The 25641-nt window shown below is 44.3% G+C and overlaps 2 protein-coding genes across 5 annotated transcripts in view; one reads left to right on the top strand and one right to left on the bottom strand.

Annotated features, from left to right (window-relative positions):
• The window catches only part of LOC139770253 (uncharacterized), a 160946-nt gene that overhangs the window by 453 nt on the left and 134852 nt on the right, over positions 1-25641 (top strand). The gene's annotated exons all lie outside the window — the stretch shown is intronic.
• Positions 658-24950, bottom strand: Hr39 (uncharacterized). 4 transcript variants are annotated; one of them, XM_071702056.1, is made up of 7 exons: positions 23923-24950; positions 8689-9190; positions 7896-8320; positions 7066-7410; positions 5338-6963; positions 4766-5056; positions 658-4688 (listed from the first exon to the last, which is right to left on the bottom strand). In XM_071702056.1, the coding sequence occupies exons 2-6, from the start codon at positions 9029-9031 to the stop codon at positions 4790-4792; spliced, it is 3006 nt and encodes a 1001-aa protein (XP_071558157.1). In that variant the 5' UTR covers positions 9032-9190; positions 23923-24950; the 3' UTR covers positions 658-4688; positions 4766-4789. The 4 variants fall into 4 exon arrangements, with proteins under 4 accessions (XP_071558157.1, XP_071558160.1, XP_071558158.1 ...); XM_071702059.1 differs by lacking the exon at positions 23923-24950 and adding an exon at positions 18508-20676; XM_071702057.1 differs by lacking the exon at positions 23923-24950 and adding an exon at positions 11568-11946.

Below are 25641 nucleotides of genomic sequence, written 5' to 3'. Positions count from 1 at the left end.
CTCGCGATTGTTTTGCCGTCACGAAAATAAATCTGACACGCAAAAAATACCAGACGCTCGCGTTTTAACGTATTTTATAATGTATAAATGTTATGTAGAATCGTTGTTTAGGTACATCCGATATCGACGAGTCGCTTAATTCCATGCGCAAGATCGGAATCCTCCTCGCGTATCCTCACGCCATTTTACGCCGAAGTGCAACGAACCTGGCGCCATTAGCTAAATTTTTGGAGAACTTTGAAAATTAAAAAAGAACATAAATAAATAAATATATAAATAAAAAATAAAGAGTACAATTTAAAGTTTAAGTTTGTTAAGGTCAAATTACACGTGTAAACATTAATTTACTCGACGAAATTATTATACATATATATATATATATATTTGCGTATATGTTGAGAGGACGCGTTCCCCTCGCCCACCTAATAACGGCGCTCGTGCAACGAAGGCGGACAGTTAACTTGAATATTATTTTCGATAATATATTTTTACAAATGATATTTTCATGTCGCCATTGATATAATTTTATATCCGGCTTCATGAACAGCATAATAGATTCATATGAAATTAATTAAGATAAAAAGAAAGCTATATATACTGATAAGGGGATGAAATTCTCGACGTCGAGAACGATTCGAGCGAATGAGCATAAATGTATCATTTTATAAAAAGTTTTTCTTTTATTTCGTACTGATAATTCGTGTCATATGTATAAAACTACTCTCTAATTGTGTCTGCGTGAATAGCTATTCTCTCCTAAGTCGGGAACGAAATATTCTCAGCAGTAACATACATCGGGTGCTTTCTGTCTTTTTTTTCTTCTTTCTTTTCTTCTCTTGCGCGGTCTCAACTAGGTCAGTAGCATCTAAAATCGTTAATGCCGAACGTGCTTCGCGTAATTGAGATCATCGTCTAGCGTATGATAATTAATATTTACGTACAAACGCTCGGCCGCGGAGATTTTTACAATATCGAGGTAAAAAATATGCAATTTTCAGGACTGCTGAGCTAGTTGATACTGAGTGGATAAAACTCTGTCGGTATCTTTTCTCTATAAAATTTTTCTCTTGCTGTATTTAATTATACACGCATATATATATACATTTATATTATATATAACATGTATATATACACACATATATATTTATATATCAATAAGAAATACTATACGTGTTGAGTATCCATAATATTATCCCTAGGATACGATCTGATTAATATTACACTGCTGTTTGGCCCTTATGTCCTTACCCTCGTTATACTTACAAACTTCTCTCTTACACACAACTGTATGTATATTCATTCATATATATTTATATTTATATATTTATATAATGTATATAAATATATAAATCCAAATATAAACATATATTTATATTCATATAATTTATATATAAATGTATAAATCCGAATATAAATATATATTTATATCTATCTAATTGCCATTGTGTGCAGTCTGTCGTATTTAAGCTCTTCGTACAATATCATACAATCCGATTCTACACAGCTTCCTCCGAATATTGTCATGATTGGCAAAAAGACTTTTTTTTGTCAAATCTTTATAATGTGTTACAATACGAACGCGAGCATCGTAATTCGCGACGATATCGTATCATACTACTGGAAACGGAAGACTGTAACAATTGAGTACATAGCTCTCTGCTTTTGACGATTTAAAAAGAGGACGAGAACTGATTTGCGTCAGTTAAGAGAATGTCTCTACAGCTAGCTCTTCTCTCGCACACGAAAAATTAAGCAAATTCCTTTACCGCGTGTCGTACACACGCACACACACACATACGCACGTACAAATAAAGACAATTATCACTGAGCTACAGCAGAAGTATCTCATTCAAGTATGTAGAAATAGCTTTTATCAAACATAAACATAGAATAGTCATTTTTTAACAGGCAAATATTTATCCTCTTGTAATTCTACTTTCATATTATTTCGCTTAAGTCGACTTTTATATGCTTTATTACAAGTATACTATCATACTCGCATGCTTCCCCTCATTTTCTCTCTTTCGCTCTTTTTTTTTTATCTCCCACTCCCACTTTTTTACGCGTTCTGCACACACACACTCGTCACAACAAAATATGATTCTTTCTCTTTATATTTACAGCGTTACTTTCGTTGCATTTTTTTAAGTATAATCAAACTAAGCATCCGATTTGAAGTATTTTAATACAAATTCAATATTCATTCAATACCACTCGAAGAATCGTTCAAAATACTGGCTAATATTTTCTGATACGTTATCACTATTATTGTGCATGATGAGATGTACAGATTATTATCAAGGGCTTCAATGTTATATAAATGTTTACAATGAACTTTGAAGAAGGAAATCATTCATAATTACGCGAATGATATGTGTGCGCATATACATTGAGAGGATGATAAGTTATTTTCTATTAGAATTTATAGAAATGTAGGAAGACGGTTCTTATAAATTATCTTTATATTAAGTATTGCGCGAATCGGTAATATTTTTTTTAAGTGTCTTGAGATATTCTTCACATGCTTTTTCATCGAACGTAGACAACAAATAAAAAAAAGTCTAATTAATTGTACAAAGAACAATGTGCTAATATATACGACAGTCTCATTAAAGTACCAACGACAGAGATCAATTCGTTTGTTTCGCACGCAAGCTTATAGCTGCATCTTTCGAGCGACATTTATAATGCATTTCTTTCAAAAATAAATGTTCTCGTTCCTTGACTTAGTAAAGGAATCATGCTGATCCGTAGTCAATACGCCATATTCTTAATATTTTCCTGTCCTAAAAGACATTTTATGTCCCATACTCAAGAAAAATTATTGCAAAATAATTTCGACACTATATTGTAAATATAGATTCAGCAAAGAGACAAATAAAAATGTATTAATGGCTAATTGCCCATTCTTTTATTTGCCTATGTATACGCATACAACCAGTGTATATATAAATTTCAAGTCGTTTTCGTCTCAAATATTAGCATTAATTGATAGCCTGTATCATGTATTTGAGAATGTTATAACAAAAATAATAATTACGTGATTGGCGAATATACTAATTTTAATAAATTTGTAACTTTACAATTTTTTTACAATATCAATAAGCATCCTTTCGCTGATACTAGCATAAAATTTTAAAATTCTTAAAGCCACCGTTTCCTCATTACAGCTATATTATATTATATCAAAAATAAAACAGAGTGAATTTTTTCTTGCACTACGCAAATAAATCTTTTGCGCTTGAAATTCACCATTTTTTCAGACATCGCTCACGTTCAACAACATAAATCGATAAAAAACGAAAACTCCCTTTTTTATTCTTCTGTATTAGTAAATGCATATATAATTTTACTATATTACATGTACATACGCTACATTTTGAACAAAAATGTATCTTATGATAATTGATCAAGATTTATAATTATTTATTAATCTCCAGGCTTTAAAGGAGTATTCGATATATTTTATCAATTTTTTACTGATGGCATGCAAAACATTTATTTATTTCAATGTATATTGCAAAGAAAAAATTTGCTTCTTGCTTTGATGTCATAATTCCATATGACTGCAATGAGAAAACGGGAGTTTTAATATAGTTTGCCACTGATATTGAAAGAAACGCAAATTAATAAATTTTCAGATTATATTACGATTATGCAAAACAATGTATAATATAAATATATATAATATATAAACATTTATATATATATAACATATAATCTGATTTGCCATTTTATTTTTATGCTTTGATAATACTTAATAAAAATAAAATCCTTTCTACAAGTAAAACGGAAAAGCAGTATTAGTCAATTCCTTGCTTAAAAAAGCATATTTACAGAAAAGATAGCAGCTATATGTATTGCTGGAAATTTCTGTGATACTTATGCCAATTGAAAATTTCATTTTTCCCTTTGTTGGCAAGCTGTTAAAACATATAAAGAGAATAAAAAATGTATTTTGTGTGATCGATAAAAACCATGTATTCTGTGGACGATATATACTAATTAAGCGATATCAACTAATTATTCCATGATTAACTGCTCTATAAGTAGACAATTGGTCGACTGATGTATTAAGTTTTAAGTACACTTTCATAACCGGGATAGATAAGGCATGGCTATGCTCTGTTCTTAAGTAAGCGCAGAACGATACGCAATACTGGTTGTTCTATTATAATCGTTAATTAAAGGTCAACTTTGTTTATAGATCCGCGTTCGCCACTATAAAGCTCGCGCTCGAATAGATTACATCAATTTAATAAAATTTAGCACTTTAATGCTATTTGATACCATCTCCGTATTTATACAACGCTTATCATTGTAAAAGTAAATGCTCTGCGTGTCTCCGTCAATTAAACTTTCAGTCTCATTAGCATCTACCTGTATGCGGAACGTACATACGTATCCGGCATACACCGTAGGCCGCTTCGAAATTCGTTTGTTTCAAAACAGGAATGCGAACATGCACAACCTGTATGGAAGCATTCCGGTGTAAAATAGAAAAATTCTTTTCATCTTTTTGTTAGGTTAATGCGTCCTAATTACGAAGAATGCAATCCCCTCACCAAGTACTAATGTCACTATAGACCTTACATCTGCCGTTTCCTTTTTTTTTCCTAATCTTTCTTACTCTGCGATTATTTATTATATCCGATTCCCTAAGCTTATGGACCCTATAAGCGTGGAATCTGAAAAGAAAACAGAGGTCGGATTATATAATCAACAATCAGGACAATAATTATTTAAAGCAATTTTGTATTCTTACGGCATAGTTCACTGTGCTGACAATTCAGTGATCTCCTCTCAACAATTCCATTAAAAGGTTAAACGAGCTGCCTTCTCCCTCGGCGCGTTTTGCACTGAGCAATTCTTTTCCTGCTTGACATGTTCTTTGTAGATCTGGAATTCTCAACAATAGTTCACCGAATTTGGCAGGCATTTCTGGATACCTCGCGATTGTATATTGCTGCAGTGCTTGAAGGGCCTTTTCCTGAGAGGCTCTGACTTTCTCAGGCTCCTTTAATTCGCTTGTATCGGATGTTAACAGCACGATCACCTTTTAATTTCCAGAAACAGATATAAAAAAGTTGATATTATACTTGTTATCATGTCGTTATAAATAAAAAAAAATTAGATCATGTTTTCATCTCTTCATTCACAATACTTAACTATATTTAATACAATTTTTTGGGTTATATTCATCTAATACAAAAAGTTGCTTTTAATTTTACATGATACAAATATATGAAACAAACAGCTAAGCTGTATTCAGCATTCAAGTGCTACATATGCACTGAGAATAAGGATCTTTAATATCGAAAGGGAAAGACAAATTACCTTCATTGCAACATATTCGTATTGGTCTACTCTCAGTCTTCGCAGATTGTCGGTAAAAGCGAGCATCCTCTCGATGCAAGTCGCTAAACCAAGCTGTCTTGCTTGTTCTAGAGTAATCGACTTGCCAAGAGACACTCTTATCTCACCGGGAGTGCTCATGCTGCGAAAACAGCAGGAGAAAAGTAGTAGCTCGCACCAAGAGTTGATCAACAAACAGATTTGATCGTCGATCGAGATATTTTTAAATAATGGCAGACTCTTGCACCACTTGACGATCTTATAAAGCCGATGATCCGCGATGTTGCACAGATTAGATAGAAAGTCCGGATGCTGCGCTGAATTGCCATTGGAATTACTGGCGATTTGAGAATTACTATTGTTGGTGGTATTGCCATTTGTGGAATGTTGATCAGACGCCCCCGTTGAGGTCGAACTGGCAGGGCTCGCCGTCTCTCCTTTCTTACTATTAGTATCGACGTTACTAGAGTCATTCGACAAACATTCCACCGCACCTCCGTTGTTTCCGGCGCCAATACCGGTCGCGGTTCCAATACCGCTGGGCGTCAGACCACTTCCGGATCCACCGAACAGCATACTGTCACCAATATTATTCCTTGCACTTCCAAGTACCCCTCCACTGCCGCTTACCCGATCATTGTCGTTATAATGCCAAAGATGTTCCACATCCATGATGTCTTGCAAAAGTTGAGGTACTACTTGTATCTTGTGAGAATGATTTGAATGGTATCTAACGGAATAATGGTGCTCGCTACCGGCCGGTGCCGGGCTGCAATTGCCCGCCGTTGTCAGTTTTTCACTGGTCATACCGCCGGCAGAACTACCAACGAGATTTGCCGGTAGAGTGTAGGTACATTGATAAGTGCTTCTACCGCCTCTGGTACGATCCTCCCTGATCGCCTCGAGTTTCATACCCATGTTGAGGCACTTGTCGAAGCGGCAGGCCGGGCACTTCTTCCTCGTAGCCACGGTGACCGGACAGCCTGCGCCTCTAAGGCACACATAGTTCTTGCGATTCTGGACGGTGCGCTTGAAGAATCCCTTGCACGATTCACACGAGAAGATGCCGTAATGGAAGCCGCTTATCTTGTCGCCGCAAATCGGGCAGGGGCTGTTGATCAGTTGTTGCCTTGTGGAGATACCCGACGGCGCTGAGGGTATCCTACAGTCTTCCTGATCCTCCGCGACAGCATGACCGTCCGGCGATAGTTCCGAGCCTGGTACGGAAGAGGACGAGTAATGATGTGCGGCGACTGCGGACGAGGCTGGTAGATGCAGCGGACTACCTTGCGCCACTTGATGCTGATGATGTTGCGAGTGCGAATGCGGATGTCTCGACTGCTGGACGGGTGAATGTGTAGGCGGGCTAAGCGAGCCGTAGCTGTAGCAGCTACTGGAAGCGTCGGAATTGTTCCTCGAAAGCGAATGCGACAGCGATAAGGATAACGAGGAGGTCGAATTGTTGAAGCTGTGTCGAGAGAGGGACAGCGACGAGGAGGGTATCGGACTGCCCGCTCCTAGAGCGGAATGCCGTGCCGCGTGGGGGCTCTGGGTTGGTGAACTGAAGACACTATACGCGGAATGAATGGCGGAATCTGGTGACGGCACCTACGAGAGTTCGAGAGTTAAAATGTATATGCGTATGCATAATTAAACATGTCGGGTTAACGTGTTAGTACGGTATTTATTTAGGTTGTTGTATTAGCTCACCTGCGATCTAGTATGACTGTGTTTAGTTAGATGATGTCGCGGATTGAGAACAGGACTGTGATTAGGCGTCGAGTTGTTGTATCCACCGAGAAGCTTGCCTACGAGAAGCGGTAGGTCGCTCTGTTGCGTCTGTTCGAGATTTTCGATACCGCGTTGTTGCTGTTGCTGTTGCTGCAGTTGTTGATTGTGTGTCATGGGCAGTCCACCATCGTGAAAGGATCCTATTGTGAAACCTGGGCTGGATCGAAAATCCGGTTCCGACTTGATAGGAAATTTCTGTTCCATGGGCCCAGGGCTCGTGCTGCATACTTGAACCCCCTCCATAGACGTTTCCTCATTGTGATCCTAAGATCAATAGTTAATTGAAGTTTTAAATTATACACATATACACATATACACATATGCACACACAATTCTATATATTTCTACTATTTTCAATTTTTATAATTACATGATTATACAATCATGTAATTACACGATTACAATCATGTAATTATAAAGTAAAAATGCTTATCTATATTCAAAGTTTGACTTTATTACTTCGCACGGATTATAACATAAATGGTATAAAACAGGTCGATACTGGTTATATCTTTATTGTATTTCTGTGATCAGGTAGTTATCAACTTTCAGTTTTCATTTATGCAGCATTGCCAAGTAATTTTTTCAATTAACAATAAAATTTGTATAAAAGAATATAAGTTTATATTTGACTTTTGCATAAATAAACAATCATATTCTTTGCAATTATACGATTCTTAAAAAATTTATATAAATATTCTTTTCAAATCTCTGTTGGCGAATTTTATATTATTCAACAAGAGTCTAACCTGATTAGTAATTGTATTGGAAGACATTTCTTGGTCCGATAGTTCACCCTCCCATGACATAGGCCTCTCTGGCTGCTGTTGCGAATTGTCATCGCAACATCCCCCGCCGTCGCCGTTTGCATCTCCGTCACCGATTTTGTCGCCATTCTGATTACCCGATACGTCGCGTTTCTTCTTCGAACGTAGATTGACGCCTCTAAAGTCGATCTTGCTGATCTCGCCGTCGCTGTCCTCGGGATCATCGATGTCGGCCGCGTTCGCGGCGAGGATGCCGCCGATTCCGATACCGATACTATGCGGCCCCGTATTCGTGCAGATTCCGCTTGTCGGTATGGCGTTCGCGTTTCCGCATCCCAGTACCGAGGTCGATACCACCGACACCGTCACGCCATTCTGCCCTCCGAGATATTTACATACTCCTTTACCTAAAATCATAGTTGCATGTGTAATCAAAGGTATTGTAAATTTTATTACTTTGAGAAAAGGAGCTTGTTTACGAAAAACTATTTTTTTAACGATCTAACTTATTAGATATTAATACAAAAATTTACAAATAAAAATTCTTTTTAAAGAACTAATATAGTATATAGATTCAATTATCACTGGTATAATAATGAATAAAATTAATAAAAATTACTTCTTTGTTGTAACGTGCCAAAAAACTTACATAATAAATTAGAAGTCCCTTTATTAATATTTGAATGGCATCATACATTAGAAAGAGATTATTTCAAATAATCACTTTGCATTTGTACTGCGTTAAGGGAATCTAATAAAGAGTCGAGAGTAATACCATCGTGCATTTCTTGATTGGGCGGTACGTTAATAGTGGTGACGGACACGTTTTTCCCCGTTTCCGTGGAGCGGCTTGGGCTCATCGTGCAGGACACGCCGATGCAGGACGAGGGGCAACAAGTCGCGGACGAGTTGGCCGAGGTGGAAGAGCTCGTCGAGGATGAGCTGGACGCGGAGCAGGAGACAGAAACGGATGCGGAACCTGCCGCCGAAGTGGGAGTCGACGAGGTCGACGACGAGGCGGCCGCCGACGATTTCCAAGACTGCGTGTTTGGCCACCAGCCCGAATCCGTGCCGGGCCCTGGCCCTGGGCCCTCGCTGGGCCCGTTTTGCTCTGACATTCTCAGCTGGTTACGCCGCTGCAAGCTCGCGACCTCTCGATCCTCACGAAAGCGTACAGCATCCTTACGGCGAGACCTCTTATTGTCGCCTCTGCGAATTATCGGGAGCTACGTATGGTTGTGCACGATCGATGCCGATTTCACGCTCGCTCCGTATCGCTAAAAAAGAAAAACGAATACAGTTCTTATGTGTTTAATATGCAAATCTTTCATTGCTATACTAACATTTTATTCGCAATATCTCTCATATCAAATAAGAATCTCCAAACAAATTATTGTGCATTAATGCCCACTATTAACGCACTGCCTAATCACTAAATTGATACAAAAGAATATTATGCAATTAGTGAAACAAACTATGTTTGATCTTTTATTATTTTAACATTATCGATGATTTATAAAACTAACAACTCACTCGATATTTGATTGATTAGAACGATTTCCCATCTTTTTAATTTAAATCGAATTCTAGCGCGAAATTCAAATAGAAATTTTATTTCGAGGTCTAATTATGGCTGCGGTCCACTTGACGCTACAAATGCTTCGAAGCATTCCTTTTCTCCTTTCTTTCAATGAAGAAAGAAGGAGAAGAAGAACGCTTCGAAGCATTTGTAGCGTCAAATGGACCGCAGCCTATAAAATTCCTGGATATACTTTCCAATTTACGCGGTTTACGCAACGGGTTTCGCAAGAATGCAGAACTCCTTTAACTGTTTCGGCTCAGAGCTAACTAAGCGTCGAATCGGTTGAATTTCTCGCACGAACGTTGGCCGAAAATCCAGTCGCACAGATTAGACGCGATTTCGCGAGTGCTGACGCACAGTCGAGTCTCTTTCTCTTTCTCTCTCGCTTGTCTGCAAGGTTACGCCGCGCCGATGGCCGTGCCGCAAGGCCGGCCCACTTCCGGTCCCGCGGAACCGCCGAACGACCTTCGCGCGGAAACACACGCGTTCACTCACGCCCGCACATGGTGCGAGTGCTCGGCGGCCGATCACGCGACAGACGTACATACAGGAAGCGATCCGTCATTGAAAAACAAAGATCGACGCGTTTCCGATCCGACGCATGATTGGAACGGCAAACGTACGCCGTTTAGATCCGTTAAGCTCGCTATCGGTCCCTTTTCAAACTGAAACGTATTGCAAAATTGTTCATTTAGGTCACACGCTCTGAAGCGTAAACCGCGCTCGGATAATTAAAATAATTTACGCAACTGGCGTATATATACGCGCCGCGTGTGTATAGAGAACCTGCATGTAACTCGCGAGCACCATATATTAACGATTAACACCTTGCAAGTTGCAACTCGGGTGACGTGTCCTCGAAAGAAATAATTCAGTTCTCGCTGTTTCACGACTCCGCTGTAACATAAAGCTGTGTGCGAGTCTATAATAACAGGAGTCTGGATCAGAAATCGACTTTTTCTTAATAAATATTTAATTTATTCTCTGCATCTGACTTTTGAATTTACGACATTTATTTAAAGACTTGATAAAAAGTCTTAAATTCTTCAGTTAAAGACGACTAAATTAATTGAAACAAGATTTTGCTGTGAAACTCGATTCATTAGGACTTTAAATTCTTATTATATAGGCAACAAGGAAATTATTTGTACTACTCTTTGTAAAGATAGGCGAATAGAACGATTTTAAATTAAAGATTAGGCAATTATCTTGAAAATTTACCTTTACGGTGGATATACGTTAACTTGCTTTCAATTTTAAACCGACAACTTTTACACAATTTCCTTTCGTTTCCGTCGTAGAAGGTAGAACGGCTAGAACGAGTTACAAGAGATGTAGCATATCGCTCCCATAACTCTATCTTATTTTACGCATCGTGACGCAGCGAGCTACCGCAGTCAGGTATCTTGTTCGCATGCACGGAGTGCACGGCTACGACGCAAGTAACGCGGTAACCGTACTCTCGGACTCGTACGGTCTTGCCGGGCTAGTTATCGCGAGGTTCAAACGAAACGCACCGCGGCCGGTGCCTCGAGGAGTAACGTAACAACGTTAGTTACGAGCGGGACGGGCGAAGCCGGAGCGGTCGAGCATATCGGAGCATATCGGAGACCGTCGCGTCGCATCGTCGCGATACCGCGCGGACGACGTGTCGTCCTGGCACCCGCGCCGCTACTCGCACTCGCAGGCGTAGCGGCGGCATGCGGCAGGTAGCCCCTCACGGACGCGTGTGCAGGTCGCATACCAGCGCACCGAGCTGGTCTACGTTTTCGGAAACGAGCGTAGGTACATGCCGAGCGAGTGCGAGCGTGTAAGAGAGGAGCGTGCACCTCTTTTTCTCTGTCTTCCCTTTCTCTCTCATCTTTACTTAAACGTGAATCGGAAGGAAAGGAAGCGATATAGGAGATTGTACGCGGTAGTACGCACATGCCGAGTGTCGCTCTATCTCCGACTCCCAAGTCATCTCTTCTGACTTGACTGACTTGAGAAACGCGAGCGCGCGCGCGCGATAGTTACGACGCCGGCTTCGACGACGTCGGCGGTAAGTTCAAGGCCCTCCGCGACCGCCCTACCCGGCTCCTATGCACCTTCGGGGTCACGTGACACAGCTCAAGGTCTTCTCTCCCCACTTCGGGAGCGTCGCGGTCGCACCGCACCGTACCGCGTCGAGGCGAGTCGGTCGGACCGGGACAAGCCGGGCCACGGGCCAGGCCGCGGCCCCACGCTATCGTTGCACCGGTGCGACGCTATTGCGCTCCTTTCCGACCGGCCGCCACCGCCACCGCCACCGCCACCGCCGCCGCGCCGTCACCGCTGGACGATCCTCAACCGTCGTCGTCGTCTCGCGTCTTCGTCGGCGGCGGTGGCCAGGCGGCGGTTAGCCGTAGGTGACGACAAACGATGACTACGACGATGGAATCTCGTGCCGCCTCCTCCGCCTCCTCCTCCTCTTTCTTCTCTTCTTCCTCCTCTTCCTCCTCCTCCTTCTCCTCCCGCTTCTCCTTCCACTCTACCGTCTCTTTCTCCTCCTGCTCCTCCTTATTCTTGCATCGAGATACGGACTCGGGTCAGTGACATCGCGTAAGGACGGTCGGAGGAAGCGTCGGCTCGCCGAGAGAGCCGAGAAAAACGCCGCCGCTCCGCGCCGCGCCGGGCTCCCTGGCCCTCCGCTGCCTTCGACAGGTAGGCGCACGAGCGAGCCGCTTTGACGTCCTTTGTGCCCTTTACGTCGCCTTTGTCGTAAGGCTTATTTGTTACCGTTGCCCGGCACAATGGGAAAAGACAAGTATAAAAAAGTGGCAATTGCCGCGACGCTTTAAAATGTAACATATAGCGGTAAGCAACATCGTAATCGCCACCGTTAAGATAAATGCTTTTGTTTGTCGAATCCGTCGACGGGGATGCGTCAAATCCGATGCGTTCCCACAGCGTTCTCTTTTCTCGAAAGTACAGCTTTGAGAAAAATTATTCCACGTAGTTGATTACAATTTGCATTTACGCAACTTTTTGCCTTGTATAAAAAAAACGTATAAAAAGGTAATGAAGGAAATATCAAAGGTGGATAAAAATGAGTCACGGCGGAGAGCGACAACCGTAAATGCAGTTAGCGAAATCCGCTCGGCTAACTCCTACGTACGTTCTCCGTACGTAAGCCGATTTTCTGCCCCGCGTTGCACCTTATCCTCTTTTTGCAGCGAATCAGCAGCAAGCTCATTATAAAATGTGCAAGTTGTCCGTGGGATCTCCTCATTTTACTCGGCCGTATGATATCCGTTTTGTCTGACATAGCAGGCTCGCGAACAAAGCATCGTCCTCCGCACCACGATAACACGATCGGGCTTTATCATACGCGAAACGATAGCCCAAGTGCCGTACTACCGTAGGATACTACCCCGACAAAATTATGGCGCTTTCTGAAAAGGAAGTACCTGATAACTAAACGATTCTCGGAATTTTCCGAGACAACGGCGTATAATGTCAATCGTGTTTGCTAATTGATGAGGATAATTAATAGCCATTATAAAATGATTACGACTTGCGAAACACACCTCATTAACATAAATGATGGCTTCGTAGTCCGAGGTTATTAATTTTTGTAAAATTATTAGCCACAATAATTCATATATTGCTAAATCAGCTGTCATAATTGAAGCCATAAAATTCATTAAGAATAAAACCACGTTTCTTGTATTTTAAGTGGCATTTAACTTGAGAAAAAATCTGAAAGATGTCACAGCATGAAGGCTGGTTCGAACCCTGACTGGAGTGGATATTTTTCGCAATAAATTCTTTACCGTGATTTAATAAGGATGCTTATTAGCGTCAAAATTTAAAATCAATTCGATTTAAATATGTGGATTTACTATTCCAAGAAAGAGCTGTGTTTTAAATACTGACAAAAAATCTGCGCGCAGTTAACTGAGTTTGGAAAGGTATACAAAATTCACACAATATTATTATTATATTAATATATATGTGTGTGTATATATATATATGTATATATATATTAATATTAAGTTACCAAGATCTAGTCCAGATTGTAAAGGGCATTTTTCTCTCTAATTGATACAAAAAAATCTGACAAATATGTATGTGTGTTACAGATAGGAAGCTTTCGAAAATGTTGCTGACTAAAGTTCGCAATATTTATAAAGATGAATTGAATTCACGTAATATCTCTCATGTAACATCAAAGCTTGTCAGCCACCCTTTTCTTAACAACGCTGCTTTCTCGTGGAAACGCGCAACGCGTCTATGGTAACGGGCATAAGGTTATTTAGCGTCGAAGCCTTTAGTCAATGACCGTTCGATCGGTGCCGTTTCTTGACATCGGCAGCAGGGCGGGCGTGCGTTTCGTCTCGGCGCTGCGCGGAGCGGAGCGGAGCAACGCGACAGTGGTTGCGCGTGATGCACGCGCAGTGCCTGGCTTCCTCGTATCTTGACACAAGCTGCAGCAGGCGGCATGGCAGGTGACGCGGAAGAGGGATCGACGACCTACGGAATATACGGCGGCTCTATTTTAAGCGGGTCGCGAACAGAGTCCCCGATCGGCAGCCCCGCGGAATGACCGTGAAAGACGCGACGCGTCCGCTCCGCTCCGCGCTACATCGCGCCGCCCTATTTGTCTCTCCTCGTGCGTATTACGTTAGACGTTAGACCTCCTCGTCCTCGACGAGGAAACACGTCGGCCAAGTGTAACATTCGCGTGCAACGAGTTGGCATGCCAGAATGGCATGATTGCTCGCGCGCCTTAATTCGCTTCGGACTACCGAGCAATTTTTGCGGTTGAACGTCAATTTTACACCCCGCTCGTTTTCGGGAGTATTAACCCCACACTTGCTAAAATTAGATTAAATATATATTTTAATATAATAAACACATAAAACATTTACGTTTTCCGCGAAATAGTTTTTTTTACATGTTATACACATAATCTATTGACTATTTTATAAAATAGCAAACACGAATAATACATTTAATGAGGTATGAGAATCTTTTGGAAGACAAATTTTGATAATTTTGAGAGAGGAGGAATGATACAAATTAGAAGAACTCAAATATTGTATTTAAGACAAGTATCGAGCTCACAGTTAAATAAATTCAATTAATGTTTAGACAATCTAGACACACTGCAGATTTTAATGCAGAAACATATAAGATTTTAACATAAAGATAATAATGTGTGATATATCAAGTTATTTACTACATAAGTAGTGATATCAAACTCCGAAGGTTTAGTATTATGAAAGTGGGCGTCGACCATATTTCACTGTCATCGTAAACGTATGTGCCACATACCATCGAGATGTTCTTAATAATCTATTCATTGCTTTTAAGACTACGGCGGGTATGTCCTAAAAGTTCACGATGACTTATATGAAAATTGGAAACATATCGCGATAAAGACATTTTCATTTGCATATATTGCAACTATTCAAACGTATATTAATATTTGTTAGAATCTTGTATTCTTTTTACCGCGCTCATTTTAATAACGCTTTTTAAATACAAACGATTAATAAAAGGACTCCATCAGGAATGGAAGCGTCAGAAAATTGAAAATATTAAGCTTAAATTGTTCTGCCTGAAAATTACACCACCGTGTTTTATCGATAACGTTTTTCCACGATATCGATCAGACAAATTTCTTATTTAATGGCACGAGAGGGACAGCCGATCGTGTGAACCCGGCACGAGTGCGTTGCGCACGAAATAAAACGGTATCTCGAACTGGAGTGGTTTTCCTCGGCTATAACATGCATAGCGTTCCCGCCGTTCCATTTCTCGGAGCCTTAACGCGATAGTCGGCGTCTATCGCGACTGGGTACGTTTATTCCGGAGGTGATCCGCGCCTTCCGCAGATATTTTACGGCGTCGCGTATCGCAAGATAATTCGCAACAAAAAAATATGTATTATATTGAAGATACGAAAGATACGTATCTTATGCGACATAATCTATTTAAGAAATTCTTAATTAAAATTTCTTTTACAAGTTTACTTTGATTTTTTATTTAAATTTCAAAATTATACATAGTTAAATTAGTAAACCGTTTTCGTGACGATCTTGATAAAACATCCCTTTTCTTTCGTACATCTCTTTATAATCGTATCAAATATCAAATGTATTGAAAGTTCGAAATTTAAAGAATCTACTCGAATTATTGAAACATTTATTTTCAAGCTGCATTCCTTTTTATTTCTGTCATTACGAATATAACAGAATCTCTGAAGTTCAACATGATTTTGGCATTACCGCCGCGAGCTTTTGGCGAAAGTAACCCAGCCTGGCATTTCCACGATTGCATCACGATTACGATTCGGGCTTCTACTCGCGATCGCTTTGCGTCATCGTTACATCTCCACCTAACGCTCGTCTGATTCAGCTTTCGCGACGGTATTCCACGAAAACTCCGCGTGTCTCCTGCGGTCGTGCATGCCCTCGCTCGCCGCGGAATCCGTCTCCTTCTGTCACCGAAGGTAGTAGGCGCGCACTCGCGTGCGTTTTCCTTTCACCCGGGCCAGAGCGTGTGCCTTGTCAAGCCGGGGCCCGGTCGCGGGCCCCGCAAGCGCATATCTTCGACATCTCGCGAATGCACGCGCGAGCGTGAGAGCGTGTACGCGAGAGGGACAGCCGGGCGGCGCGGCGGCGCGGTCTGGCCTGGGTGTCGATTAAAATTATTGCTGCCGAGACGGTGGGGCATTTTTGAGCGGCATCGAAAACCGGTTCACAGTCGCGCGGCTACCGGCCTCGCGCGCTCGCGCTGCCTGTGCACGCGTTTCCTTTTCGCAGCGCGACATCGGCCGGCACACGTTCGCCCGGAACCGATGGTAATCGATAGCCGGGTAATCGGATATTCGAGGAAAACCCCGAGTTCCTTGAGGGGTACGTCGTTCGTACAAAGCGATTTGCGAGACGCGCGTCTGGGGTGCTCGGATAAAAATGACTCCAATCACGATGTGCAATAGCAGAGATTAAATTGTGCCGAGAGCACGCAAACACGCAACTCAGGAATGCAACAAACAAGCACAAAACGTCCTAAGAACGCAAAGTATAAGTTCTCGAATGATATACAGATATCGGATCGCGATTAATATTGGATTAATACAATAAAACTGCGATATAACTATGAGTCATGAGTGAAAGATAAAGCACGTTTTCAAATAAAACTGATTTAACGATAATAATCTTTTGTAAGCGGTTGCAAAATGATTCTTTTGCATACTTTTCGAAAACCACTTCCTATCAGCGCAATAAAAATGTATTTCTATGATTAATTTTCGCTATTTTAATGATTCTATTGCATACTTTTCAAGAAACCACTATTGGCGCAATAAAAATTTACTTTTATGATTAATTCGCGTAACAGATTTTTAGATGTGCATAAGTACCTATAACTGAATGACAATGGAGAGATTATCGCTTAAAGAAACTAAAGTTGTTAGATTAATGGAGATTGGTAGAATTCTTGCAGTTTCAATGTAGTTAAGTGCAAAAGTTATCTACGTGCTGTTGTGATTAAGATATAGGTACACAGTCAGATCGAATTGCCACGTCGGCTCGCATTAGGTTTGTTGGCTGTACTCCAGCCTCCGTTACTGAAAGAATGCCACACCGAATGTAACAGAGAACGGCAGATCGCACAACAAATCAGTGCGGACAAACGCAGTGGCGTAGCAAGAATTGTCAACGAAGGGAGCTGGCTGCCAACTTTTTTCAGCTATTAATATCTAACAAGATAAGATATCAAATAGAATCGACGCAGCAGAAAATTGTTTTATATACAGAATTACAAGTCGAAAATTATTAAGAGTTAATAGTAAAAATAAGAAAACGTCTCTCTGATTCGTTATTAATATTATTAAATAATCTCTGCTAATATTTTTCTTCAAAGAAACGCAATGCACTAGCATCACAGCGAGTTAAGGAAATTAAAGAGCGTTTCCTAAAAATATCCCATTCGTCTAGAAATAGTCGGTGGCAGTTCGACATTCTTGATCCCAAATTTCTGTCGGTTCTCAGCATGTGGCGTAAACAGTTTTTCCACGTCGTAACGCGGCACAACGTCCAGCATACATCGTATCGTTTTAAGAATGCGAGATTGCAAGGAACTGCGCTAGATCCACGTCGTTAGATCGAAACAATGCAGCACCGAAACCGGTATATCCCCAACGGTGGCGACTAGCAGAGATATTAGTTTCCTCCCTTTTCCCCGCTTACACGCGCGGTGTGGCAAAGAAAAATTTTACGGCCGCATTCGTTACGTCGCCGTCGCGATATCCCGCCCGTACGTACATATCCCAGCTGCCTCGTTCCGCGCGCGTTCTGTAACCGTCGACCTTTGGAGAACAAGAGGTGCTCAGACGAACGTGTACAGCTGCAGCTAAGGTGATTCCGGACAAGAGCCTTGGCTCTCTCAAAGCGTTTTCCAGCCGAGGTATGAGCACGCGTGGGAAGAGCCCCGCGCTTTATGGTCGCGATACGGCGGATTGTCTCGCGTCATTCGTCTAATATATTACCCTCCCCCGGACGTCGCGAGGGAATAAGGTCGCTCGCGTTACACCGCGCTGAAGCGTAAATTAATGAAAACGTGAAACCGCAAGGCTGATTACGCGCGTCGCAAGAAAATGCCTCGAGACCCCGAGGTGAGCACGCGACATTTGAGCGTTCAGCGGTTTGTAGGCCTCGTCCTACGCTTTCCTCGGAATTCAGGAGTGTGAGATAACAGGATTTTATCGTTAATAGAGCCGTCTTCTATGTATTTTCTTTCTCTCACTCTTCTCGATATCCCTTTCTTCCAATCCCCCCCTCCCCCCGAGAGATTAATTGTAAGTTTAAAATGACATTTCACCACTCAATATTCCACTATCGTAATTTTATATAAGTGCATTAATTAGATAATTCTACACAAGTACTACTTAATCCGCAAACCACATAATCAATTGAAAGGTCGCATTGGAAAACGGGCAACTGGGAATATAACGCGAAATGAAGCTATATAATAAATAATAACCAATTGATAGTCTCGCGATCATACGCCGAAAAGTCGTGGCGCACAGCGACGAACGGTCAGATCGAAGGGAAGATGATCGTTCTCGAATAGAAACGAGCGATCGAGGTGCGGTCCGTCGAGAAAGGTGCATCAATATTCATAAGTTGCGCTAGGCTTATCCGCGTTGTTTCAAGGATCCAGGGAGTTTCCAGCGCTTCGTTCCTCTTTCCTCGCCGCCCTTCACGCGTTCACGCCGTTTTTCTTTCCTCGTACACGGACACACGTATACGTCCGTACGCATACGCCCGTCGACACGCACGCACGGGCCCGTCAAGCGTAAAGGACACTTACACCTGTGTGTAAGTGTTGTCCGGCACACGCTGTACACATCGGCCGCAGGTACATGCGTGTATACGTGACGGGCGTATGAATGCGTGCACGTACACGTGTACGTGCAGTGTACGTTGCAGCCAACATGATAAGATCGTGCCGAAGGTGCTTGCGCAATCTGGAGTAGCGATTACCCGGAGAGACACGCTCGCGAATGGATAGACCCGTTGTCGCCGCCGTCGCCGTCGCCATCGTGGCCGCCGCCACCACCGGCTAACTTTTACTCGCACGCCGTGAACAGGGATATATGCCAAGAATACCCAATACCGCGGTAGACGTCCACGTCACTCTCGTAACACCAGAGGTCAACAGGCAGCCCCGGTGTCCGCGGTTATGAATTTATTGAAGTATTTATTCCCACGTACGTTGATCAGACTTGTGCGCTGACTGAATTAATGCTAATCTGGGGTCGACTAATTAACCTTTCTTTCTTCGTATATGATATATATGACATATTAGAAGGAGAGTATTTTTTTGAGATAAAAATACTCAAGCGTTAATCTGATTTAATTGTTGTAGCGTTGCAAATAATACTTTGTTATATTCGTTATATTCGTATCAGTAACGCGATATCTATGTAGGAAACGAAAATTGATGTTTTCTAACGGTGCTATATATGTATACAGAAATGGTATATGTCAGATTTCCCGAGAGTTGATTTATTAAACTGACAGCGCATACAGGTGATTTTTCGTTGCGCGGACGCGGGCGTGCAGCAATGCCGAGAGTATCTCCGATTTCTTTTCACGTCAGCTGCAACGAGTGATGTTCCTTATGTAAGCCTTTAGGCTTGTAGACTACTACGTAATCGCTATTTATTTTTACATAGGAAAATTGTAATATCATAAGATTGTATTGGTTAATGATCGCCATGATTATACCAATGACGACGAATCGATCTTTAAAGATTTGCGTCACTCCGATGGATTATATAAAGGGTATTTTATAAGTATTTTATATATTAAAAGGTATTTTATACACATATGTGTGTGAGAGAAAGGCTTCAGCGCGTAATATTTTTCGAATTAAGAATTATTTTTTAACAATAATTTCATTTAGAAAATATGTTGTTATTATTCTTAATTAAATATATCACGGAAAAAAGATTAGCTACTATAGCAAATTTAACTGTAAAAAAGGGACAGCTAAAATTTTTTTGCAGCGAGAGCAAGAGGTTTTGCTACTATTGCTAAATTATAGCTCTCGCTGCAAAAAAATATAGCTCTTGCTGCAAAAAAAATATTAGGTGTCACTAAATTTGCTACAGTAGCTAATCTTTTTTTCCGTGATCCTTGCTAAAAGATTTTTCAAGCAAACTTTCTGTCAGTAAATATGAAACCAAAAAAAATTAAGTTTCGTTGCATATTGCCGTCTTTAGAACTCAACTGTCAAAGTTCATCAAATTCGATACCAGGTATCTTCGTAACTTCCAGCGGGAAAAACTCGATCCCATCAGATTTTTCAAGAAATATACGCTTCCAGAGTTTACCGGCGATCCTCAAGAGGTGCCCCGCGTATCGCGTATCGCGAAATCGCATCTCGTTGTGAAACATTTTACCCGCGCGGATCGAATCGATTCTTCGGCGTAAATCGTAGTTCGGAAAAGGAGAGAACGCGCCGCAACGGCCGCGGCGTGTCGGCGAGGTAAATATAGTTTTACTTGGCACGCGAGTTCTAACGATCACCAAACGCAGAGAAAGTTCTTCTAAGCGTTCCGTGACCTTTCGTATCATTCCGGCGGCACGGAAAAAACAGCGGTCAAACGAGGGTGCAACGCGGCGGACTTTCGCCGTTTCACTCGCACCGGCGCGGCGCGGCGCGGCGCGGCGCGGCGGCGCACGCCGAAACGCCGCGGCCGTGCCGTGCAAATCCGACGTACGTATAACGTGTATACGTAATATCTCGACGCAAGACGCACGTTGCAACGTTTAATCTAATCGGCCGCGCGTTCTTTTCCCGCCGAAGGACGTTGGCGCGATTCATCCTGTCGCGCGCTTTGCAAACTCTGCAATATACGATACGATAACTCGTCAACGAAAATAGACTCGTCGCGATTAAACGGGGTTGAAAAAACCTTGATAAAACAAATTGCTCGAAGATTAGTTAGAAGTTATTCGACATTATCTTATGACACCAATAATCATTTCTCGAAATTTTATGATTCTTTACATCCTCGGCACGTCGGAATAGATCAATTGCACAGACGTCTCGGTGACGATTTCGCGGAAAAAAAAAATGATTGGCTCCCCCGAGAAGCGTTCCCCATAGAAGTAACGTTAGAAGTTCGATCATTAATGCCGGTCGATCGGACAACAACTCTGGAACACCCTGTATACCAGGATACGGCGAAGCGAAAGGCGAATACGACACGCGGAGTGTTCTATCGCGCTCCGCGCGATGTAGGTGGAGCCGTCAAGGTGGAGCGCTCGATCTCGACCCATCCGAGATGAGAGGCGACGGCGACGGCGACGGCGACGGCGACGCGGCGGGACGCGTCGGGTCGTGTCGGGTCGCCTCGTCGTCGCGACCGTGATCAGCGAACGGGTATATACCGATACCATTGTCGCGCGATCGCTCCGCCGCGCCGCGCCGCGCCGCGCGATATACGCCCGTATACCGCTACGGGCTAACGCCCGTTCGCGTCCGTACGTTCCCGTTTCATTTTCTCTCCTCTCCCGAGACCCGCTCCGAGCGAGCGAGCAAGCGAGCGAGCGAGAGATTTTTCTCGCCCTCGCTCTCTGCGCGCCCCTCCGTCTCCCCCTCCCTCCTCTCTCTCTCTCTCATTCTCTTTTCTTCCGTGGCTCCTTCAATCGCCGCCGAACTCCGCCGAGCCGCGGCCCCTGACGCGTTCTTACGATTTCTCGGGTCGCGCTCTCGGTCACTTACTTCTCCCTACCTTGAGAAACGCCCGCTCGGCGATTCGGCGGCGATTTCGTGTCCGAGCGCGCGGCGCGGCGCGCCGCGAGAGAAAGGAGAGGAGAGCCCGAGCGCTCTCCGAACGAGACGCGTCGCGATGAGACGAGATCGAGATCGGGATCCGAGGAGAAAGAGATGAAGAAGGAGTGGAGAGAGAAAGAGAGAGAGAGAGAGAGAGAGAGTGAGAGAAAGAAGGAGGGGGGAGGGGGAGAGCGGGACTCGCGGTTCATAAGGAGCAGTGGTGCCCCGTCGAGATAAAGCGTCCTCCTCTCAGCCCATAAATCTTACAGATTATGAACGCTCGCGTTATCTGTAATTATGGCCGAACTCACACACACACACACACACACACACAAGCAATAAAAATATAAATAAAGTATATTTTATCGACAAGTTTCTTCGCGAATTCTTCAATAATCTTTTCGTAGCGAGAAACAATAATCGTCTCTAAAAATTTTGATATATCTTCTTGTAATGTATGAAATTAATCAGGTCGGTAACTCCGTACGCCGATATTCAGAATTCGCTTATCGAACGCGACGATCGCAGTTTCGTGCCGAAAATATATAAAAGATATTTAAAAAATGCTAAAATATGTGCCCTCTTGCGAAAGTTCAAACACACCTACCGCTCACCGTCTATCGTCTACCTCTTTATACGAGGTATATCATTTCTGCAGTATATTCCGATAAGTTATTTTTTTTTATACGTCGTACGCGTTTATCATTTTTTGTATAATATATATTTCATGTAACAAGTAATCGCGTATTTATTCAGGAAACATGTGGCATTTGTCAGTCAATACGAATATGTAAATGTAAGTAAACAAACGACGACCGCCAAAGCCTCGACCTAAGGCTACGAGGCTAAGGCATAAAGGGACAAACTTGCGTAAAGAACTTGTACAAAGAAAAAAATATGGCGAACACATGAGATCGGGGAAGTCTCGAGGGAGCGGGAACGTCCTACGTTGAGCGTCACTGGTCCATAGAGTATCGTGCGGTGCGCCTATAGTAGGGACATGATGGAAGAGAGCGGCGCGGGGGAAGACGGGACACGTGGACGCGGAGGGGGAAGGGGAAGGGGGGCTCAAGGCCGGTCGCGCTGTCATGCCAGAGAGCCTGCGCGCCGAAATATCAACAAGCCTTTTCTCTACTCCGGGAGCTGGCACGCTCCGATCGCCGATCGCTTGATCGCGCGCGCGCGCGCGCGCGCGCGCCCGCACGCCTTTCTCGAGAGGAATCGTGCATCAGTCTAAAGACCTACGAGGAAAACTACTTGTAAAATCGTGCGGTTTAACGTCCGAGAGCCGGACGAGAGGTGAGGGAGCGTGTAACGCGGCGAGGCGCAAAGAAGCGAAGAGAAAGAGAGAAAGAGAAAGAGCAAGGCAGAAAAAAAGAAGGCATACGCGTGTGCGCGCGCGCGCGCGCGCGCGTACATGAGTTTCGGACAGGTGGCATGGACTATGGTGGTGGCTGACAGCTGATAGCACGCGAAACCCGTATCGAGAGGTTACGAACCTCGGCGGTGTCGCGAGGTACCGCGAGGGTAGGACACGCGAAAAACGCGAGAGACACAAACGTGGACGTAGACGCGAGAGTCAAGTACGTCCGTACGTAACGTGAGGTAACGAAGGAACCCCCCCGCACGTGGAGGAGAAAGATGGAACGGCGCGTAACCGCGAGTGTCCCAAGTGTTCGGATGAAAATCGCCGCCAGGTGTGCGGACTCGATCGAGCCGCGGGTCTCTCGAAACTTTGGTCGCGTTTCGCTCCGACGTCTAAGGACACGCGAAAAAGAATGCGAAAAAAAGGGGGGGCGAGGGAGAAAGGGGGAACAAAGTACGCGCGAGGGAGAAGAGGAGTGAAGGAGACAGACGCAGGGGGAGGGTGAAGCGCGAAAAGGACGCGGCGAGAAGGAGGAAAAGCAACAGGGCGGGAGAGGGCGGCCGCGAGGGAAGGGGAAGAGAGGAGCGCGGTGGAGACGCGAGGGGAGAGTCGAGGGGTCATCGGGAAACATAACCTCCGTACGTCCCTGTGCCGTCGGTCGTCGGAGTCGCACGGCGAACGGACCTTTAATGTAACGTTACCGTCTCGCTTTTTCGGAAAACAAACACGGGAAGCGCTCTTACCTCGTCGCACGGCGCGCAGTGGAGCTCTCTTTTTCTCTTTATCTATCCGTCCCTCTCTCTCTCGCTCGCTCGCTCTCTCTCTTTCTTTCTTTCTCTCTCTCTCTCTCTCTCTCTCTCTCTCTTCGCTCGGGATCTCGCTCCGTGACGGTGACGGTGAACGTGTCCGCGTCGGGCCGTACGACCGTACGACAGCCAGCTCGGGGGAGGGGGGAAGAAGTTAGTAAGGCACTCCTGACAGTCTTTTTCACGATGACGTATACGCGCGGCACCTACTATCCTGTCGCGCGAGCACAGCGAAGGGCGATCCGCGAGCGAGAACGTATCACGTCGCACTGGTTCGCACTGTACCGATCACACTCGCGTGGTACGTGAGGGAGAGAGAAAGAAGGCGAGCGAAGGAGCGGAGAAACGAGCGAACGGAGAGGAGACGAGATGGAGAGAGAGAGAGAGAGAGAAAAAAAAAGGAGAGCGAGAGAGGAGCGTGGAGGAGAGACGGCGGCACACGGAGCACCTTCGCGCCGTTCGTGCTCCCGGTGGACGACGCGACGGTCGACGTCGCGTCGCGCGCGCGACGGAGGTAAAAAATACGGACGGGCGAGAAACGCGTCGCGCACGCACGCACGCACGCATGCACCTCTTCTCTCTCTCTCGCGCGCGCGTCACGTTACAACGGCGCGACGAGACGATTGTTACAGCTCTCGAGCCACGGGCGGTCACGGGTAGCCACAGGCACGGGCCACCTCCGACTCTCCGCTGTTACTCCGACTCCGGCTGGTGGCACCTCCGCACACCACGAGTTCGCGCTCGACTGTCTCTCTCTCTCTCTCTCTCCTCTCCTTCTCTCCCCCCTTCTCCCCCCTCTCTTCCTCGTCTCGCTCTCTCGCCACGGACCTTCCGTGTGTGTGGCCCCCTCGTACCTGCGTCCTCTCTCTCTCTCTTTCTCCCTCTCTTTCACCCTTTCCTTCTCCCTCCCTCTCGCTCGCTCCCTCGCGAGTGCGTTCTCCCCGCCGCCCCTTCCCGCTCCCCCTCTCTCTCTTTCTCTCACGGGTGACCGTGCGCCGCGAAGCCAATGCCGATAGTACAGTACACCGTCGCGCGATGCCGACACCGCCGACGGCCGTTCCGACGCGACGCGTCGCCGTGAACGCCGTCGCCTTCGGCCGCTCGCCGGCCGACATGGCGGTTGGATGGTTGCGGCGGTTACGAACGGAACGGGGGTCCGCGCGCGCTGGAATGTCCGGTTACGTATGTATGTATCGTGCGTGCCGCGTAACAGCGGCCGCGCGTAAAAATGGAAAGTTTTCGCGATAACGCGCGTCGCACGTTCGCGATAAATTCCGCTGTATCGAATCGCGTAATGCGATAAACGATAACGCGATTCCGATGAAAATTGTTACGGCGAGCCGCGGAACGTGAAACCTCGCGACGCTCGCGACGTTTCGCCGTACGCGCGAAAAGAGAGCACCGTACGTACTGCGAAATACTTTAATTTGGAAATTCGATTTAAAAAGGCGAACTTCAGCGCGTCTCGCGCTTTTTTGTTTTCGCGAAAGTCCGTCTCGTCGGGAAGACGCGCTCTAAAGTTAATGGCAGTAGATTACAGATTCCGATTGAGCATGGTATATACCCGGTGATCAGCGGACTCGCGGCGGAAAACGCGTGTTAAACGAACGAAAATCGCGTCGCGGTTCAATGCTCGAATCTGACCGAGATCGCCGT

The sequence above is a fragment of the Temnothorax nylanderi genome, unplaced genomic scaffold (genome assembly GCF_030848795.1).
Source record: "Temnothorax nylanderi isolate EJ_2023f unplaced genomic scaffold, tnyl_v1.0 TNYL_tig0028_pilon, whole genome shotgun sequence".
Lineage (NCBI taxonomy): Eukaryota > Metazoa > Arthropoda > Insecta > Hymenoptera > Formicidae > Temnothorax > Temnothorax nylanderi.
Note: the sequence above shows the minus strand (reverse complement) of the source record. Positions and strands in the feature narration are given on the sequence as shown.

What these genes read in the sequence shown, in the direction of transcription:
- Hr39 (XM_071702056.1), bottom strand. Translation starts at nt 9,031, where the DNA reads ATGTCAGAGCAAAACGGGCCCAGCGAGGGCCCAGGGCCAGGGCCCGGC. An exon ending in ACAGTCATACTAGATCGCAG is followed by an intron (nt 6,964 to 7,065) that starts GTGAGCTAATAC and finishes GAACTCTCGTAG; the next exon opens with GTGCCGTCACCAGATTCCGC. An exon ending in ACGAATATGTTGCAATGAAG is followed by an intron (nt 5,057 to 5,337) that starts GTAATTTGTCTT and finishes GGAAATTAAAAG; the next exon opens with GTGATCGTGCTGTTAACATC.